We start from the raw sequence: 18,686 nt of genomic DNA, 5'->3' as shown, positions 1-18,686 counted from the left end.
ATCTTTAAGAATGCTTAACTGGGATATTTATATATTCATGGCTCAAATATTAAGGATCATGCTTTTGACGTTTAACTAACGCATTTACGCGGTCAGCGATCCACTGCCAGGCTTTGGTTCTCCGGGTTGCAGAGGCTTTAGCGTTCCCTTTTCTTGTGATAATGTCCTCCTCGTCATAGCTCCCCAGGAGAACCTGAAGTTCCATTTCATTGAAATAAGCGGCCCGTTTCGCCATTTCGATCAGGGTTTCCATGATCCATACATCACGTCTTTTTAGGTTTGGCGGTGACGCACACAACCCTGGGTTAACCAACCCCGAGTTGATTGAACTAATGCATAACCGCTGCTGTGGAACCGAAAACTCTGGGTTAGTCTGCACAGGGTAAATCGTCCCCCTGTTGTCCCCCTACCACTCTAAATGTAAAACGGACATTTACAAATATGCAATAATGCAATAACAGACAAATACTTTTATGTGTTTTTTTCATTCATATTTACCATTCATATTGAAATCTCTGCTGTCGTCCCATAGAATAACATTGAAAGCGCGGCGTGTTTGGAACTATTGAGGCTTACATGAACCACGTGACAACCACGTGACCACCCTGTCGGCGAGATCATAGCGTGTCGCAGCTCTCTCTCTCTATAGCTCTGGGCTATGTATTAAGAAGGCATCTATCTGGTTACTAACGGCTAATATTCTGAGCTAAACAGCTAAACTTACATATGATTACATATGATTGTAAATTTTGTAATTTGTTTATAGTGGCTATTTATTTTAAACGCACAATGCACTATTTTTTTAAAGTTTACTTGTACATTGTTCATGTGTACAGTTTTACATTTTAATAAAAGAAAAGTTTATAATAAGACACGTGGTGTTTCTTTGATTTGTTTACATATTGTTCTTCATGTATTGAATGTTTGGATTAAACCTGCAGTACTGTAAATGTTCCTGATAAATATGCTATTTACATGCTTAACCCTGGTTCCTTTGATGTTAAATGTTGCACTTTTGATAGTATAATATATAAATAAATATAATAAACACTATTACACTTTTTTAAACTATTTCAGTTTATGTAGGCCTATCAGTGCTTTCTGAACATATTGAACACACTTTTAAAAATACCACGATAATACCGAAAACCGGGATAATTTGGGTCACAATAAGTTAAACACAGTTACATTTTCATACCGTTACATCCCTAATGTCAATCTGCCGATTCTGATATGCTCCAATTCAAGTATGGAGCGCTCAGCATGAAGATAGACGGAGCCTCGGGTTTGACTCGTCAGGTTTGGACGCTCAGAGGCTAATGTCGCTTTTCCATTGGCGGGTACGCTATGGACCCAGCACGCCTCAGCCTAGTAGTGAGGAAGCGGTATAGCCCAGCTCAGTTACAATAAACAAAGCTTTCGCCAGAAATACCTCACAGGTACTGTGTTTGTTTGTTATTATCCCCCTATCGCACAGAAGTGTGATTCTGTCGATCAATCAACGGACGGCGTGTGTAGCTCGAACTTGCCAGCATCCTTTCAGGCGTCTCAGCGAGCACCACCTTATCTCCATCACACTGAGCACTAGTGATCGTCCTATATATCGGCTAGGGATGGGCATGATTAATCGACGATCGACTAATTGATCGTTAAGAATTTTGTCGATTACGTACATTTTCATAGATTAAACTAATGTAGTGTGCAATAAACATTTTACCACACGGGGGCAATATTTAAATTTGCGGCTCCTCCCCCGCAATAAACATCCCGCTTTGAACGGTGACCTCTTTAAGCCTAGCAGCTATAAAAAGCTATAAAAACTATAAAATGACTATTAATGCAGGCTATGTGGAAAATACGCCGACTTTGGCTCAGCCTGGCTCCGCCCTCTTCCGCTACGCAGCCAGATGGCTGCCGTTGAGTACGAAAAGTGTCCATCGCCACACACTTCGTGATTTGACAGTTTTCAGTACACTTATTTTCGCCCGATCTGAATCGGAACGCCCTACGTACTCAAACTTAGACTAGTAAGTACGGATAGTATGGATATTGGAACACGGCGATGTAATCATGAAGCGGACGAGGCCACGGCGAAGTCTGGTGGGCTGAACGATTTATCGTTTTCTGATTGAAATCACGATTTCAGACAACGCGATCTCAGGATCGCCAAAGACACGTTTTTTTTCGGTTTTACTGTGCGTTCACGCGTCAACGTAGAGACGTGAATCAGGCAAATTAATATAATATAATTTTATATATAATATCATGGCCAAAAGCTGAGTGAGCCTCCGGATGGCCGTAGGGCTGGGAGCTCTCTTCGAGGGGTTTGTTTACCGGCGTTTGTTTACTGGCGTTGCAATGGTTAACATGCGTTCAACAGCGTGGCCACTGAGTCACATGTGTAACGTAACTTACTATTTTTTGTTGCGACTCCCGGAGCTCTATATAATAGTATCGTAATATAATATTTGTATATATAATATCACGGCCAAAAGCTCTTTGCACCGCCGGACGGCCGTAGCGCGGGGAGCTCTCATAGGGATTGGGCTTCTCGGGGTTTGCTTACCGGAGTTGCTATGTTTCCGGTCTTGTGTGTTCCAACGGTTTATTAGGTAGGCCTATCTAATAAATCTCTGTCTATTCAATACTTCATTCACTGCCTCTTCCGTGGTCATTACAATATTATGAATAGACTGCGTTGGGTTCTCCGACGTCTCTCCCTTTGTTGTTATACTCTAATGCACAAATTAACTAAAAGAGCCATCTTTGACTGTCTTAAAAAGTAGTAGTACTTTTCTAAGTTAAGACAGTCAAAGATGGCTCTTTTAGTTCATTTGTAACAACTGCAATTGGTCAAGGACTTTAGTTTACATTTATGTTTCTTAATAAATACATTTAAAATAAATTCTTAACTTTAGTTTTCATTCTTACATTAGAGTAATGGCATGTAATGTTTTAATGGTATGATGTCATGTTTGTAAATATTACTGTACATAATGAATATTGCACTGAAGCTTGATTTGAAGAAAATCGTGAAGAAAATCGAAATCGCAATATCTGCCAGAAAAATCGCAATGCAATCTTTTCCTGAAATCATTCAGCCCTATGTGGGACCATTATGATTTAAAAAATGACTTCTTGGGGAGCACTATAGGCCTACCACTCAAGGCGAGGTTAGCATCGAAGCAGAAGTAAAGAACTTTCTGAGCCCCTGGATTGTGAAAAGTTGTTCCCCCGCCTTGCCAAGTTAGCACGGAGGTATTTGTGAATCACGGCAACGTCGGTCCCCTCAGAGCGGGTGTTTTCGGCGGCTGGACTGATGGTCACCAGGCTGCGGTCTGACCCCAGAGCATGTCAACATGCTCATCTTTCTGAACAATAATCCGTAGACTGGTTGTTTAAGTTATAACATGATTGTTTTTTTGATATTATTATTGTTATTATTTTGGGAAGAAACTAGGGTTGTGTTTCTTTTTAGTTATGTTTATGAGCACCGGCTTCGAGCTGCATGCTCCGTTGCTTAGAGCAGAGTAGCGCATAACTATTGAACGGATCTGGTTTAACTGAGTTGTTCATCTAATAATAAAGATCCCAATGAGGAAAACACGCTGCATTTGTATTTATTTAATTTTGAATATAATTCTTGATTTTAAATTTGAATGTAAAATATTAACGATTAATCGACTAACTGATCGTTAATTCTCCCGATGATCGACTAAGACAACTTAATCGAATGCCCATCCCTAATATCGGCCGGACGATATTATCGTCTGATATTTGCGTTTTTTACGTGCATCGGTATGGACCGATATTTTCTTCAGTATCGGCCGTTTTTTTTGTTTTTATTTATATATTTTTGCGTGATTTACAGACAGTTCAATAAATATTCTTTTTTTTTTTCAATTGAGACATTGTAACATTTGTTATCATTGTGTCATTTTTATGAGGTAAATTGAGGGAGGCTTAGCCTGGAAATCCAGACCCACATCTAGAAAGCTGTAGGGTTTGGCAAAGAGTAATGAAAATGGCCTAACTCGAGGGGCGGCATCAAGCATGCATTTGAAAATATCCAAAAATGTCCAATCAGAATAATACAAGGGGGGACGTATCCAGACCAGTGAAGCTAAACAATAGATAAGACTCTTGCCATATCTGGTCGGTAAAACAGCAACGCTTTTGGCCCGCCTATATTGATACATCGATGCGATTGATTAATGTTCTGGGCCAGGGGAGGCCCAGAATATACACGAGTATATTGCTCGTTCCAAGAGTGACTCGCTGAGCAAATTCAAATTGTGCTCTCACGAGAACTCTGGATTTCCAGGGTATTATCGGCTCCAAATATCGGCTCAAGAAAATCGGTATCGGCGATGAAAAAAGGCAAATGAAAAAAAATCGGTATCGGCCCTAAAAAATCCATATCGGTCGATCCCTACTGAGCACCACCTTAGGCCTAAAACATTTTTTTGTTTGGTTCTGGTTTCCGACCGACCCCGTCAATTTATGTGCGACCCAAATTATTTTATGATCATGGAAGAAAAAAATAAAAAAATAACTATATGATGCAAACTATAATTACGTTTTTGTAAAGGCACCTCTTCATTCTGTACAAGGATGAGCGCATTCTCTCGTTTATAAATGAAAACAACCTACCTATCATTCGCTGCCGCTGGAAAAAAAATAAAATAAAAAAATAAATTCCCTACCTACCCATGACCTCAACTGACAACCAACAGGAACCAAACTTTTTTTTTTTTTAGGCCTTATCTCCATCACACTGAGCACCACCTTATCTCCATCACACCACCTTATCTCCATTCCACTGAGCAACACCTTATCTCCATCACACTGAGCAACACCTTATCTCCATCACACTGAGCACCACCACATCTCCAATGTCACACTGAGCACCACCTCATCTCCATCACACTGAGCACCACCTCACCTCCACCAAACTGAGCACCACCTCACCTCCACCAAACTGAGCACCACCTTATCTCCATCACGCCACCTTATCTCCATCACGCCACCTTATCTCCATCACAGTGCACCCCGATCACCCCACCCAGACAGAGGTAGAGCCTCTGATACTCACAGATGGGGTTTCATCTCGATGTAGTTCTTGGGGATGAAGCCGTCTTTGCCGTTGAGCTCGGCCTTGTACCAGTTCTGGTCGCACTCCTCGTTTAACACCTGGAGGAAGAAAACAGAGCGCCGTTAGCCACGGAATACGGTAGAATACACGGAATCGCTAATGGTGTGGATTCCTGCTGTGCATGTTAGCGCAAAGGCTACTGGATGGATTCGATGACAAAGAAACGAGATGCTGATGAAGCAGGATAGTCAGATAGTGGCTACCGTCTAACCCTCCTAAGGACCTTTATCTGTATTCACTGTCTACGCCCTACCAGCTCCTTAATGACCCGTCTCTGTATTCACTGTCTAACCCCTTACATGCTCCTTTGAACAATAGCTACTAGGCTAGCTTGGCAAGACGTGCGTTTCAGTGGCTCCTATTCAGAACACACACACACACACACACACACACACACACACACACACACACACACACACACACACACACACACACACACACACACACACACACACACACACACACACACACACACACACACACACACACACACACGTATATGTGTGTTTATATGGTTTCTGCATCTGTGTGCCTGTGTCTCAGTGTGGCCATTGCCATCAGATCCCGACTGTGGAGGGTTCATTCAAGGAGGTGAGGTTCTCTATATGGGCTGTATGGAGCACGTGCAGCGTCTGAAAGACACGCTGGCTGCAGGACGGTGGTGACCAGCACCAATACATCACATCCCTCTGTTACAGACAACAGCAAAACAAGGACAGCTTGTACAAGCGGCTCAGCCCCTCAGACGAGCACTGAAACCAGGGGTCTCATGAGGGGTCTGGAGGATGCCGGAGGAACCGTGGGGGGTGCTAGAATCTTGAGTGGAGACGTAAAGGCGTCACAAACCAGTTTACCAACCGGTCAAGGCAGCAGTCTTCCCCAAGATCTGCAGCCTACTGAACAGACAGACCTTCAAAAGTCTCAGGAAACCTCAACAGATACTATTTTTTGTTAATTAGCTATTTCGATTGCGATCTTGGTTTCACAATATTCTAATTTTCGGATTTTGGGTTTCCATGAAATATTTAACTTTTGGTGGAATGAATCTGTTTAATATATATAAGTTTCACTTTATACATTTAATTACTGAAATTAATTAACTTTTCAACAATTTTCTAAATCATTGATATGCACCTGTACATGAACGATTACTCATGACGATCCACTCGTCATGAGTAATCGTCATGAAATCGTCATGAAATGTCCTGAAATACATTTTGCACGGTTTGAATTAGAGACACGGTTGGGAAAGTCTACTGAGGACCGATACCTCCAGTGAACTTGGTTCATGAAAGATCGATGCCTTTAACCATAAGAACCAGGTTCCCCTTTCTTCTAATACTGCAGACTATGTGGTGGTGATGGGGGAGGCTGCATGAGGCTCAGGGTGGAGTAGAAAGGCTGTGACAGAGGAACACGATGAGAGCTGAGCTTGACCACGTTGGAGACAAATCTACCACTGCTCCCCAAGCCATGCAGGACCGCGTTCAACTATATTTACCATTATTTTCATCAATTAATGGATTGATATTTTCAATAATTGAGTTGATGAAACGACCAAGTGATGGCAATGAGGAATAATAAAGCACTTGTGGTGAATGAATGCCCAATCGATCCATCATAACGTGCTCTTATTGAGTGTCTGCTAGATTCTCCTCCACCTTGAAACATAGCACGTTCCAGTTTGTCTGTGGATCAGTTCAAAGTGAGCCAACCATCTCAGTGTGGTTCAATATGGCCTTCACAACGCTTTCAGTAGGTCTATCTATTGCGACAGATGGCCATCTCTCCCCCCTCCCCCCCCCCCCCAACACACACATACACGAAGAAATGGAGTGTGTGACATCCTTCCTGACTAGAGAGCGACAGACAGACAGAGGGACACAGACAAAAAATAGACGAGTGAGAGAAAAATACAGAAAGCTGAAAGAGCTGGCGTGGATAGAGGGACGAAGAGAGAGGGGTGGATGGACTCAGGAGATAGAGATCACAAAGAGAAGGACTAGAAGGTAGAGAGAGAGAGACCCTTAAAGAGGGAGAGAAACGAGAGCAGCTCATGGCAGAGTGTGAGCGCAGGTCGGTGAGCCTCTCATCAACCAGGGTGTGGTTCACCTCCACACGACAGCATGTGGTCGCAGCCCTCCCCAGGGCTGGTCTCAGAGCAGTGCTGTGTATCTCTCCACCCCCCCGAACATTGTGTGGTCGCAGTCCTCCCCAGGGCTGGTCTCAGAGCAGCCTTCTAGGCCACGTCCAGCTCACCACTATCACCGAGCTTGGTCGTGGTCTCTTTTTTGTTTTGTTTTTTTCACCCCACATTAAAGTAAGAGGTGCAGCTTCAGGTGCTGCCCACAAAGCAGCCCACAAAGCTGTCAATCAAACAGGAGTCTCAAAATATCCATCAACGTTGATTGGTTGATTTGGGCAATGTGGGGATACTAGCTGATTAAATAATGTGAGCGATCGAAGAGCTCTTACCAGGTGAGCTGGAACCCTAGAAACAGCCCTCACAGAGTAATGCTTAACGTGGCTCTGTGATTGGCCGCTTTATTTCAGACTATATGCAATATTATACTAATAAAGCTTCAAAAAGTAAAAAGCGATGACGTCAGCAGCTGACTGCGTCACTCATCAGTCCGGACCCTCTTACGACAGCGTGGTTTGGTCATCTGTTGGCTGGTTCATATTAACTAGAGCAAAGAAAAAATAATAATGGGGAGCGTGTTTTTCGCTGGTAATGTGAAATAGTCAGATCAGTGTCTGGGAATTAAGCAAATCATTGTAGTGACTCACAGCTGACTGAAAAGAGCCTCAGGCAGAGCATGGGAGTCAGGCATGGCTGTTTGCTACCTTCCAACCCCTCCCCATCCAGAACCATCAGCCTGAGGGCGCGGTGCGACCTCCAAACCCCTCCCTGTCTGGAACCATCAGCCTGAGGTCGGCTGAAGCACCTGGACCTGGGCCCAGCGGTTTGCTTCCATGTTACCCAATGCCCACCCCGGGGGGGGGGGGGGGGGGGGGGGGGGGGGAGAAGAGAGAGAGCGAGAGAGCGAGACACACACAAAATGTGTGAACCAACCACCTTCTGCTGCTATTCTGAGGACATTAACCCAGCGAGCAGCTTGGGGCTGCAGTCTGAGGGGGCTCAGAGCTCGGCCAGTTGGACCCTGTGCTCCAGATGTTTCAGATCCTCAAACTAGTCCCGACCCGTTTGGACCAGCCCCTAGCCACCTGGGGATAAGACCCAGTAGCATCAGTATCCACACTGACCTGCTTCTGAGTGAAACGTAATAAACCCATAATGATTGGAGCCGTCTTTCCAGGAAAGTGTCTAAGCCCTACCATCAGGGAGACAGCGCAGGAAGGGGCGGGCCTACCTCCTCTATATCCAATTCCCAAACAAGGACAGGAAGAGGGCGGGGCCTACACACACACACACACACTTGAGTTTGTGATAAGCTGCCTTTGTTTGAATGCATTTTAAAGGAGACAAGTTGACGAGTTTTGTACGGAACTACATGTGTTGGAATTTCTTCAGAGAAAATATTCTACATAAAAAAAACTATACGACAAATGATAATCGATTTGTGGTGTGTGAACTAATGATGCTTGTGCTATAGCCCACAGCCCCACAGCCATTTGGGCGCTGCGTCACTGACTTCATCACGGGGCAGGTTAGTGGGTTAGCTGGTTAGTTAACCATTTATTAACCGGTACACAGAACTTGACAGTATTCAACTTTTTATTCCACGTTTGCTAACTTAGGTTAATATTAACTTTGCACATTTAGATTAAAACAATGCATAAACAAAGTTATACATTTAGCTATACTATTACAGGTTAAGCTACTCGGTAGTAAATTAAGTCATTAAGATTAGCTCCAACTTCACCAGCTGCATCTTTAAAGTTATGAGGCCTACATAATAATTCATCCCTACTTTTAATTGATTCAGTATTTTTTAAATAAAGGCCACTTTCACTTAAGTAAAGTAATTTAGTTCCTCCCCCTCACTGCTTCTGCCACCACCGGTCCGTATCAACTATGCAGACAGTGCACTGTTGCTCTGACTGCAAGTTGCCAGTTTGTGTTATTCATGGCAAGCTGTTCACAGTAATTAAAGATATGGAGTTCAGTGCAACTTATGAAAGCAAACGCGTGCAGAATTGGTCCATCAGAGAACTTAATACCATTATGTCTCTGGGGAGGTCACTGCTCTCTGCTGGGGGTCATAACACCCCGACCTTGCTGCTCCTCTAGTCTGCACGTAGACAGGAACAGAGGAAGGTCTGACTGCTTCAACATCTTGTTGCTTCTCTACTTGCTGTAATGTTCAGTTAACTCTGATCACCACAAAGTGTAGTAGACCCCTACGGCGACAGAGTCAACCATGCAAGGCGACAGCCAGCTCGTCAGGAGCAGTTTAGGCCCCGTCCACACAAAGCCGATTTCATGGCGAAACCGCAAAGGTCTTGTACGGTTCGGCCTTCCGTCCACACGAAGCCCCGTGAATCCGCTGACCGAAACCGTAAACTTCTGAAACCACCCTCGGAGGTGGTATCAAATCTACCCGGTTTCGTTTTGGATTCGTGTGGACGCCTGAAACCATAACGTCATCGCCCCACCCCTCGACCCTCTAGCCAATGACTGTTAAGCCCGCGGAGTCTCAGAACTCACAACAAAAAAGATGATGGCGGACTACAGGCTTGTAATCGTTCTGCAGCAGATCATGTCCCTTGTTGGGTTGCTAAGCCATTATTTATTGGGGCTGTTGACTGACTGTTTGTTTGTGTTGTTAGTGGTTCGGGGGGCAGCCTTTATGCGCATGCTCGCCTCTTCTTATTATTTAATTTTCTTCTGGATTTCTGTAGCAGAAGCAGCGCCCCTTATGGGCCTGGCATGTGTACTACAGCGTTTCTACAGATCTACCCGGTTTCGCTTGACTCCGTCTTTACGGAGATACTCCGAAACCGGATAGATCGAAACCGGAACGGTTTCACCCGTTTCGGCTTAGTGGGGACGGGGCCTAAGTGTCTTGCTCAGGGACACATCAACAATCAGCTAGGAGGAGCTGGGGCTCGAACTACCAACCTTCCGGTTACATGACAACTGCTCTCCCTCCTGAGCTAAGGCAACCCACATCTCGCACCCGTGCAGGTTGACACACATTCATCTTCTTCTTAGGGGTGTGCCAAAAAATTGATACATGTAAGAATCGTAATTCTCATTTACTACGATTCAGAATGGATATAAAATGGCCCAAAATCGATTTAATAATTTTTAAAGCTACTGAGAGATATTAATGTTTTGTGCAACAGTTGTGTTCCACATGATATTTTTGGTACTGCAACATTCCTGTGAAATGAAAATGCATCTTGTTCAACTGTACCATTTTTATTATACAGAGGCACTTTATTTTTGTTCCAATTTATTTTATAGCTAGCTTCTTAGAGTAGCAGTTGTGGTCCAGACAGTGGAAAAGGCACTTTCCTTAGAATTTAAAAGGCAGCATGTTTAACTGCACTATTTTTTTTATACACTTTTATTTTTGTTACTTAAGCAATATATGATATTGCTTTTATGCAACAGTTGCAAGAATTCCATCTAAGCATGGATAAATGTTTAAAACTTAGGGTGCACTCACACTAGGCCATCTGGACGTGGCCGTTTTCACACCTAACCGTGCTCAAATCTGCCTGTGTGATTGTGGCCAGTCTGACCAGGCCAGGCCAACTTGGCCACTTGGGAGAGGTGTGCTGCTACGGTACGGCCCGCAACGGTACAGATGCTAATGAGCCAACACCCACGGCTACACAACCTGAGCTGGATGACGTATGGTCCATGCGACGACCATGTACATAATAAAGGCGACGAGACTTCTTTCCCATTAAACGGTAAACATGGCGTCAAGCGGTTCAACTGTTGGTTCACGTTGGTCCCATAGAGAAGTCGAGTGTCTGTTAGCCATTTGGGCAGACGATGCTATTCAGACTCAGCAAAGTGCGAACTGTGTTCTCTGTGTTGTCCGATGTTGTTAAAACTCTGACTGGCGGCAGACTTTATTATGGTCCACAGGGGTTTTTCTAGAAAAACCCTAAGTAGCAGGGAGCAGACCCCTGCGCAAAGCCGAGGGAGCAACGCGACCGAGGCGGGGGATGGTGTGGAAGGGGGGTCTCCCCCTTCCACGGCGCGAAGCCTTTGAAAAAATAATGATTAAAATGGTACATTCTGAGGCTATCTTAGAGAGAAATTCTAGCTCTTGTGGTCATCCTGAAAAACTAAAATACTATCAACTTTTGGTAGACTTGTACAACTTTACCATGTAAATAAACACGACAAATTTCAAAAATATTGGCTAAACTTTTATTAAGTAGGACAAATCACAACAGCAGCCGTCTGTTCCTGAGACTGCCCCAACGGCTCACTGCCTTGTCAAAATCAAATTGATCAATTGCAGGCCCCTCAATACTGATCCTGAGGAGGTGGTTCAGGGTAGCGTTAGTCATGGTAGACCTCCTGTGCCATGCCTCTATGGAACAAGTTTTGGGGCTCTAGAGTCAATAATGGCGACGCTATATAAATGTTACTATTGTTGTCGTTTTCAGTTTTGCACTTTGTAGACGGTCCCTAAGCTCGCGGCTGAAAGCCGACTGCTTGTAGAAGCCAATGCAATTCAGTTATGCACTTTGCAGACGGTCCCTAAGCTCGCGGCTGAAAGCCAACTGCTCGTAGAAGCCAATGCAATTCACCGTTCGCTAAAGACGGCTCGTTTGGATGAAAACTATGTTGTAGCTGGTTCTCTGGGTTACTACACTTTTATTGGGCTAATTCGGCCGTGCAGCTGCCATTTAGTTCCCTGCTACGGGTTCCCTGGTAACAGGGAACCCTGTTCGACTGTTCGTTTTGCTCTCGCAAAACTCTTGATCAACACTCAGCATTTGTTTATTTCTGTCGTTCATTGAAACCGCTTTGTGCAGAGAGAACTGGAATGGTCTTGTATACTTGCTTAGCATCTTAGCGCCTAGACCAAAAACCCATTCAAATACATAGTAGCTAGCTAGCTAGCTAGCTGCTAATAACTTTAACGTTAGCATGTCGACTCGGTCTGGGAAACTCCAATTCGGATCGGAATATTTTTGGAGTAATTATAAGTTATTTGAGGATCAGACACATTGTCAGGTGGTGGTGTTGGGATATTTTAGCGGAGAAAAGATTTTGAGAATTTTTCGTTTTGAGAAATAGTGTATGTTGTACAGCAGCATGTAAGTACAGATCCAAGTCTGACAGGTTCAGTCGGCATTTCGGTAGGATGGCGCACGCCGGGAGTATCGGGGCGCACCGCCCTTGTTCCCTTGTTTAGAAAAAACCCTGGTCCATGCAGCAGACGCTTGGTGATGACGTGTTACGACGTGATGACGTATGTACAAGAGCCTACCGTGGCCAGACCACAGTTACGACGGCCAATGGCCACGGCCAGGTGGCCTAGTGTGAATGCAGGCCAGAGAACAATTGGGCCAGTTGAGCACGGTTAGGTGTGAAAACGGCCAACGGCCACGGCCAGATGGCCTAGTGTGAGTGCACCCTTCATAAATGTGAAAAATACACTTTAATGTCTCCATTTTTCATTCTGTCTTGCAAAGCAGACTGGAGCAGATCATGAGGATCCTTTGCACACCTATAGATTGAAGCAGAAATCCTTATGAATCAAATCTTTTTGAATCGAATCGTAGCCCCAAAAATAGGAATCAAATCGTGAGATAGTAAAAGAATCCCACCCCTACTTCTTCTCACACAATCCTTTTTAAAAGCATCTGTCACACTGCACAGCCCTGCACTAAAGAAGTAATTGCTGCGTCCAGCGGACATGTTTTAGTTATTGGTTCCTCATTTTCCATGGAGGCAGTGATGGTCAGCTGATGAACTAAGGTAGGACCAACAGACCTTTGTAAAAGATAACCTGGATTAATCATTATCTTAACCTTAAACTTTTAGGAGGAGTTTAAGATTGGGGATTTATCTGATGAATGATGCTTACTAAATCAAGGGTTTCGTTTCCGCTTTAACTTCTGTGTCAGTTGCATTATAGCCTGAAAAGAGGAAGCGTCATAGAGGAAGATGCAAAACGAGCCCTTTTGAGTCTGGATAACGGGTTAGAACTATAAATAAATTACAGCCAGCGCACACTCTCCTCCACCAGTATACATCATTTAAACAGACTGGCTGGAGAGAACTGAAGGATTCCTAAAATAAAAATTTTCCTTTGATACTCCAGATATATAATTATATTACGTCTATAGATATTTATCACAATCCATAAGAAACAATGCATGCTGGTTAAGGCAATTTTCACATCAAACGATTCATTTTCCAGATCAGAGTTATGTTCTCAACACTTGAAAGCCTCTGAAGTCTCTTTAGCGCTTGAGTGGCATCTGTTCCAGAGCGAGCCAGAAAGGTGTTTTGCCGTTGAGACCCTTCAACAGGCAGCACAGAGCTATGGGCAAGGCCACAGGCCCCTAGATCGATGTTGTCCTTAAAGCTAGCAGTGTCCAAAGTTAGCAGGTGAAGAATATCGTTTCAGCTCCTTCATGTGAAGATCGATGCATTTGAAGGCACGTTAACTGAGGAAGTCTGCCACTATATTATTTACATTTAGGTCATTTAGCAGACGCTTTTATCCAAAGTGAATTACATTTACACTTGGCATTGCTACCCAAGCTCTAAAGAGACTTGTCACTATAGGCGTCCCTACAGCCCAGCATACAAACACCCAGATCTGTCTCTTTCCTAAAGATTCGGGCCGATGTCGGAGGGTGGGGAGGAAGATAAGCACAGACCGGGTGATTTGGGTCCAGCCCCTGTCGATTAAGTGTATATTGCCACAGGATGTAAATGGCAATGCACAAGTATAAATGTCAGGGCAAAATTAGTAGGCCATTAACAGCATGAAGCTGTGACAGGGATAAGGATGTGACGTTACCGGTGTAACGGTAAACTAAACACCGATAAAAAAGTTGTCAATAACAATAACCTCAATAAAAGTATTATCTCAGTGGATAACCGCGCCCGCGGTGTGGAAACCTTGTGCTTAAATCCTTTGCAGCGCTTCATCGGAGACTCCTAAAGTTGCAGCGCAAGCGCGCCGTGCAGCCTACAACATAATGTTTTTAAGTTTCTTGAAGTTGGAATCATGGCGGAAGGAGTAGACGACATCGCTAAAGACATCCAACAGCCTTCTTATAGGGATGTGCACTTCTGGCAAAAATACTATATATTACAATATTCCCTGAGTATTCCAATCAAGAATCCCCCACCCACGAACGCCCATACGCACGCACCTAGGATACACGCACACACAATGACACAGGGAGAGGCTTTTATGATTAGTATGAAATCAATCAGTTTATTTCACCAACTGCTCCAACAACATTCAACTTTCCGCTGCCACTTGCGACGCAGGTGGGTTCTGTCTCTCTACCTTTTCCGTGCTAGTGGACAGATGGTGAAGCTCTCTCCGACTAGCGGTGTGTCTAATGTCTGAGTGAGGTTTAGGTTTCCCGGACACCTATATTATAACTACGGTGCGTAGCGCATCCCATCGACAACCTCCTCATAACGCTCATACAGACTACAAAAGCTGATAAAAAGTATCAAAGTTGGCAAGAGTCGTAACCATGGGGATAACCCCCCCCCCCCCTTTCCTAAAACTGTCGACCGACTTCAAAAAAAAAAACACTGGTTCACTGGCCCTTTAAGGCAGGAAGTGTTCAGGTACCTCTGTCCATCATCGTGCTTTCAATCAGACATGCTGGTTCTAGTTCCTCTTTTGTTAAAGGTCAAAGTTCAAGGGATAATCTCCTGCACAGCTGCTGCAAAAACACACACACACTTTGTCGTATGTAATCATCGCCCTAGTCCAATAATCACTGTATATACTACGGTTAATATGACCTTTATCGCTGCGTTTATGTAATTAACAACAGTCAGAGTAGGGGGTTGGTACGCATAACACAGAACAATTTGCTCTCAAATCCCGTGTGAAAACATGTTTAATCAAACATCAGCGAGCCATTATAGAATACCGTAGTTTCACTTTCCTGTCTCCCTGGTGACACTTTGGTTGCGCGAGAGACTTCAGGGAGACCCTCAAGATACTGGGCTGTCCAATCAGAGCCTGAGGAAGACCTTCAGAGTCTTGGCTGTCCAATCAGAGCCTGAGGAAGACTTTCAGAGTGTGGGCTGCCCAATGAAGTGGCGCGGGAGCAGTGATTGGTGGATTGGCCTTGACACTGGGTGAAGGGCAGAGAAAGGAACAGGCATCGGTCGATGGACCGATGGCTGACTGCAGCCATTCATTTAGGAAGCTAACCAGTAAAAGCAACACATTGGGCTACAAACCACCATAAAACCACGCAATACAGCTCACATCCCCGGCAGTGACAAGTAACGCATGGCTCCCAGATAGCAACCGAGGGTTCCAGGGAAATGGAAGAAGAGGTGGAGGAGAGAGCAGAGGAGACAAAATGGATTCAAAGAGAGAGCAGGAAGAAATAGTCCTACCTGAACCACGATTGTTCGACTGAGCACTTGAGTCTCCTCGAACAATGATTAGACTTAAAATTTCAGGGTACGGCACAATGCCATGGCTGGCCTCTTCCTCCGAAGCCGGAAGCCGTGTTGTCAACGTTAACAAGGTTAGCCTCAGGTTCCTCAGACAGGTAAGGGTAACGTTACTAAGCAGCACAAACTGTGGGCTAACTGCAGCATTGAAGCATTTATGGGGGAGCTTTCCCATTTAAAAAATGAATGTCAGGCCCTGCACTAGTCTACCAGGGCCCAGGATTAGGAGGAGGGGAGGAGGGGTAATCTTCTGGCTGGGCAGGCTGGACAGATGGAGTCAGCCAAGCTAAAGCTGGCCGACCCTCTACCAGCACCATCACCTGATCTTTGGACTAGGGATGCAAATTATCGAGTAATTCATTAATCGATAGTTGTTTCATCTTATCGATCGATGATCGATTAATTGATAAGCAGCAATTCTTCTGAGAAGCTGAATTTCCTTCTGAATGTGACACATTTAGGTGGTAATTCAACAAAGTCGTTTAGTTGTTGTACTTTAAAATACATTTACATTTAGGGCATTTAGCAGACGCTTTTATCCAAAGCGACTTACAATAAGTACATTTGTCAAAATACTTCCACATATTGTGCATTTGGCGTCTTTGTCGTCATTAACCAACTTAAAGTGGCTCCATACTGCACTCCGTTTTGCCCTCTTCATCGTGTCAGCTGTGTTCGAAATCGTTCCCTATACACTCGTTCCCTATTCCCTATATAGTGTACATGATATAGTGCACTATATAGGGAATAGGGAACGAGAATTCGGACACTACGCTGAACATTTCTAAACGTCATTTGCGTCAGTAAATGCGCCGGGTATTTGTGTGACGCAGACAGATGCGCCCACATCAAGTAAACAAACCGGGCACTCACGACGAAAGCTGGAGGTTGTATTGATGTTGAATGTTACATTTCCTTGTTTAATTAATTTTGAATGTTAAATATTCTATGTTAAATCCCAAATAAATTGTTGACATTTCTAAACGAAAGCCGGAGACTCCATCATTAAATGTATTCGTTTTCGCGGTTATTCGGCTTCTTCTTCTCCCCTGGAAAAATACAACCGCATTGCATTGTGGTATACGGGAGTAACATGTAGGGAACATCGTATGTACCCTATTTTAAGTCCACTATATAGTGCCCTATATAGTGGACCACTGAGAATTCAAACACCCTAGAAAATGGCGTGCACCCTATTTAGTGCACTACACCCATGATAGGGAACGATTTCGAACACAGCTAGTAGTGTCCCGCTTTTCGTTTGGCTTGTTCTGCTTCGCTTGTGATCCCGCTTGTGTTCCCGCGTGTGCGTCAAGTACGTCTGGCGTCAAGCGCGCCCTCACGTGGACGGTTGGGGAATTACGAGTTAAAAATGCGATTAATTGCAAGTAATTTATTTTAATCGAGTAATCTCTTATCGACAATTAATCGATAATCGATTAATTGTTTGCATCCCTACTTTGGACCCCCCCTCCACCCCCAAAGAGGTGAAGGACTTGATGGACTAAAATCGGTCCTGCGGAGTACCAACTGTCTAAGCGGCGAAGCGCTACCTGGTCCTTAATGACCCATCTCTGTATTCACTGTCTATGCGCTACCTGCTCCTTAATGCCCTGTCTGTGTTCTCTGTCTAACCTCTACCTGCTCCTTAATGACCCGTCTCTGTATCCACTATCTAACCGCTACCCTAATGAATAGGCAATCAATAAGTAACCAAAATAAATATCTATGAGGACAATTATTAACGAGCACCATGCTTGATAGAATTCCCAGCTATCTCTAAAGGGTTTTAAAAGTGTTCATCTGAAAATAGATTCAGATGTGTGGACATTTATCCAACAAACCCGAAAGGTAAAGTGTTTCTAAAACGTTACTCTCTGCCCCGGCGGTGGCTTTGTCTGGTCGTCAATGGTCATATAATAAATGCACGTACGTAAATAGACACAGGCCACCAGCTAATGATAGAGAGGAAGATCAGAATCGAATTTACTCTGACCCTACTGTGTGTATGTATATGTGAGGCAGGGCTCCAGAGTGCACCTAATTTGGGCGCACATGCGCCTAGAATTCGGGGTAGTGCGACCAAATATTTTATTTGGACGCACCGGTGCGCCGGAAAATGTATCTGGTATAATTATTTATTTATTTTTTTTACAGAGCAGTCTATTCATAATATTGAAATAACCACGGAAGAGGCAGTGAATGAAGTATTGATTAGACAGCGATTTATTAGATACCTAATAAACCGTTGGAACACGCAAGACCGGTAACAATAGCAACACCGGTAAACAAACCCGCAAAGCCCAATCCAGGGGCCTGTACTACGAAGCTCGATTAGAGGGTTAGCGAGGTATGTTGAGCTGAAAGCCTAGCCTGGCTCCGCCCGCCTAAGTACTTCCGCTCAATTTGAATTTCCCTTCAGTACTAGGTCTGGACCTGCTGTATGTAATTTGGTTTTCTGGTGGCCGCCACAGCGGCCACCAATCAGCGAACAGAGGGCGTGTCTGAGAACAATGACGATAAAGTCGTACGCCAGTTTGAGTTGTTGTTGTAGGTCGGTAGTTGATTTACAATGTGCAATTTTTCCCTGATAAATTAAATTCGACGAACAAAACCTGCAGCTGTCGTTGACGGACATTTTCGTGCAGACGCGCAAGGTGTTTGGTTTGTGTACAACCTGCGCGTGATTCCCGGCGCATGACATAAGTCACAAACAAACGTTAGCGATTGGTTATGGCAGATCCAGAGTGGCACTGGGCAGATCCAATCATTTTAAACTTCAAGTGAGTTAACGTTTGTCAATTGATTAGGTCCAGACTCTCTGTACAAATGAAATGAAATGAAGTACGAGAGTCTGGTAGAACCAGGCTACTGAAAGCCTGGGTTAGCTGTAAAATGAAAGTCGATCTCTTTAAG

At 44.2% G+C, this 18,686-nt stretch overlaps 1 protein-coding gene across 2 annotated transcripts in view; it reads right to left on the bottom strand.

The window, feature by feature from the left end:
• The window catches only part of LOC130376243 (growth factor receptor-bound protein 2), a 57,671-nt gene that overhangs the window by 9,157 nt on the left and 29,828 nt on the right, over positions 1–18,686 (bottom strand). For both annotated transcript variants that reach the window (XM_056583476.1, XM_056583469.1), the window contains exon 3: positions 5,096–5,193. In XM_056583476.1, the coding sequence (XP_056439451.1) occupies positions 5,096–5,193 (98 nt within the window). The remainder of the gene's footprint in view (positions 1–5,095; positions 5,194–18,686) is intronic.

Source organism: Gadus chalcogrammus, chromosome 2 (genome assembly GCF_026213295.1).
Source record: "Gadus chalcogrammus isolate NIFS_2021 chromosome 2, NIFS_Gcha_1.0, whole genome shotgun sequence".
Lineage (NCBI taxonomy): Eukaryota > Metazoa > Chordata > Actinopteri > Gadiformes > Gadidae > Gadus > Gadus chalcogrammus.
The sequence above is the reverse complement of the archived record's forward strand: the minus strand, read 5'-3'. Positions and strand labels throughout refer to the sequence as shown.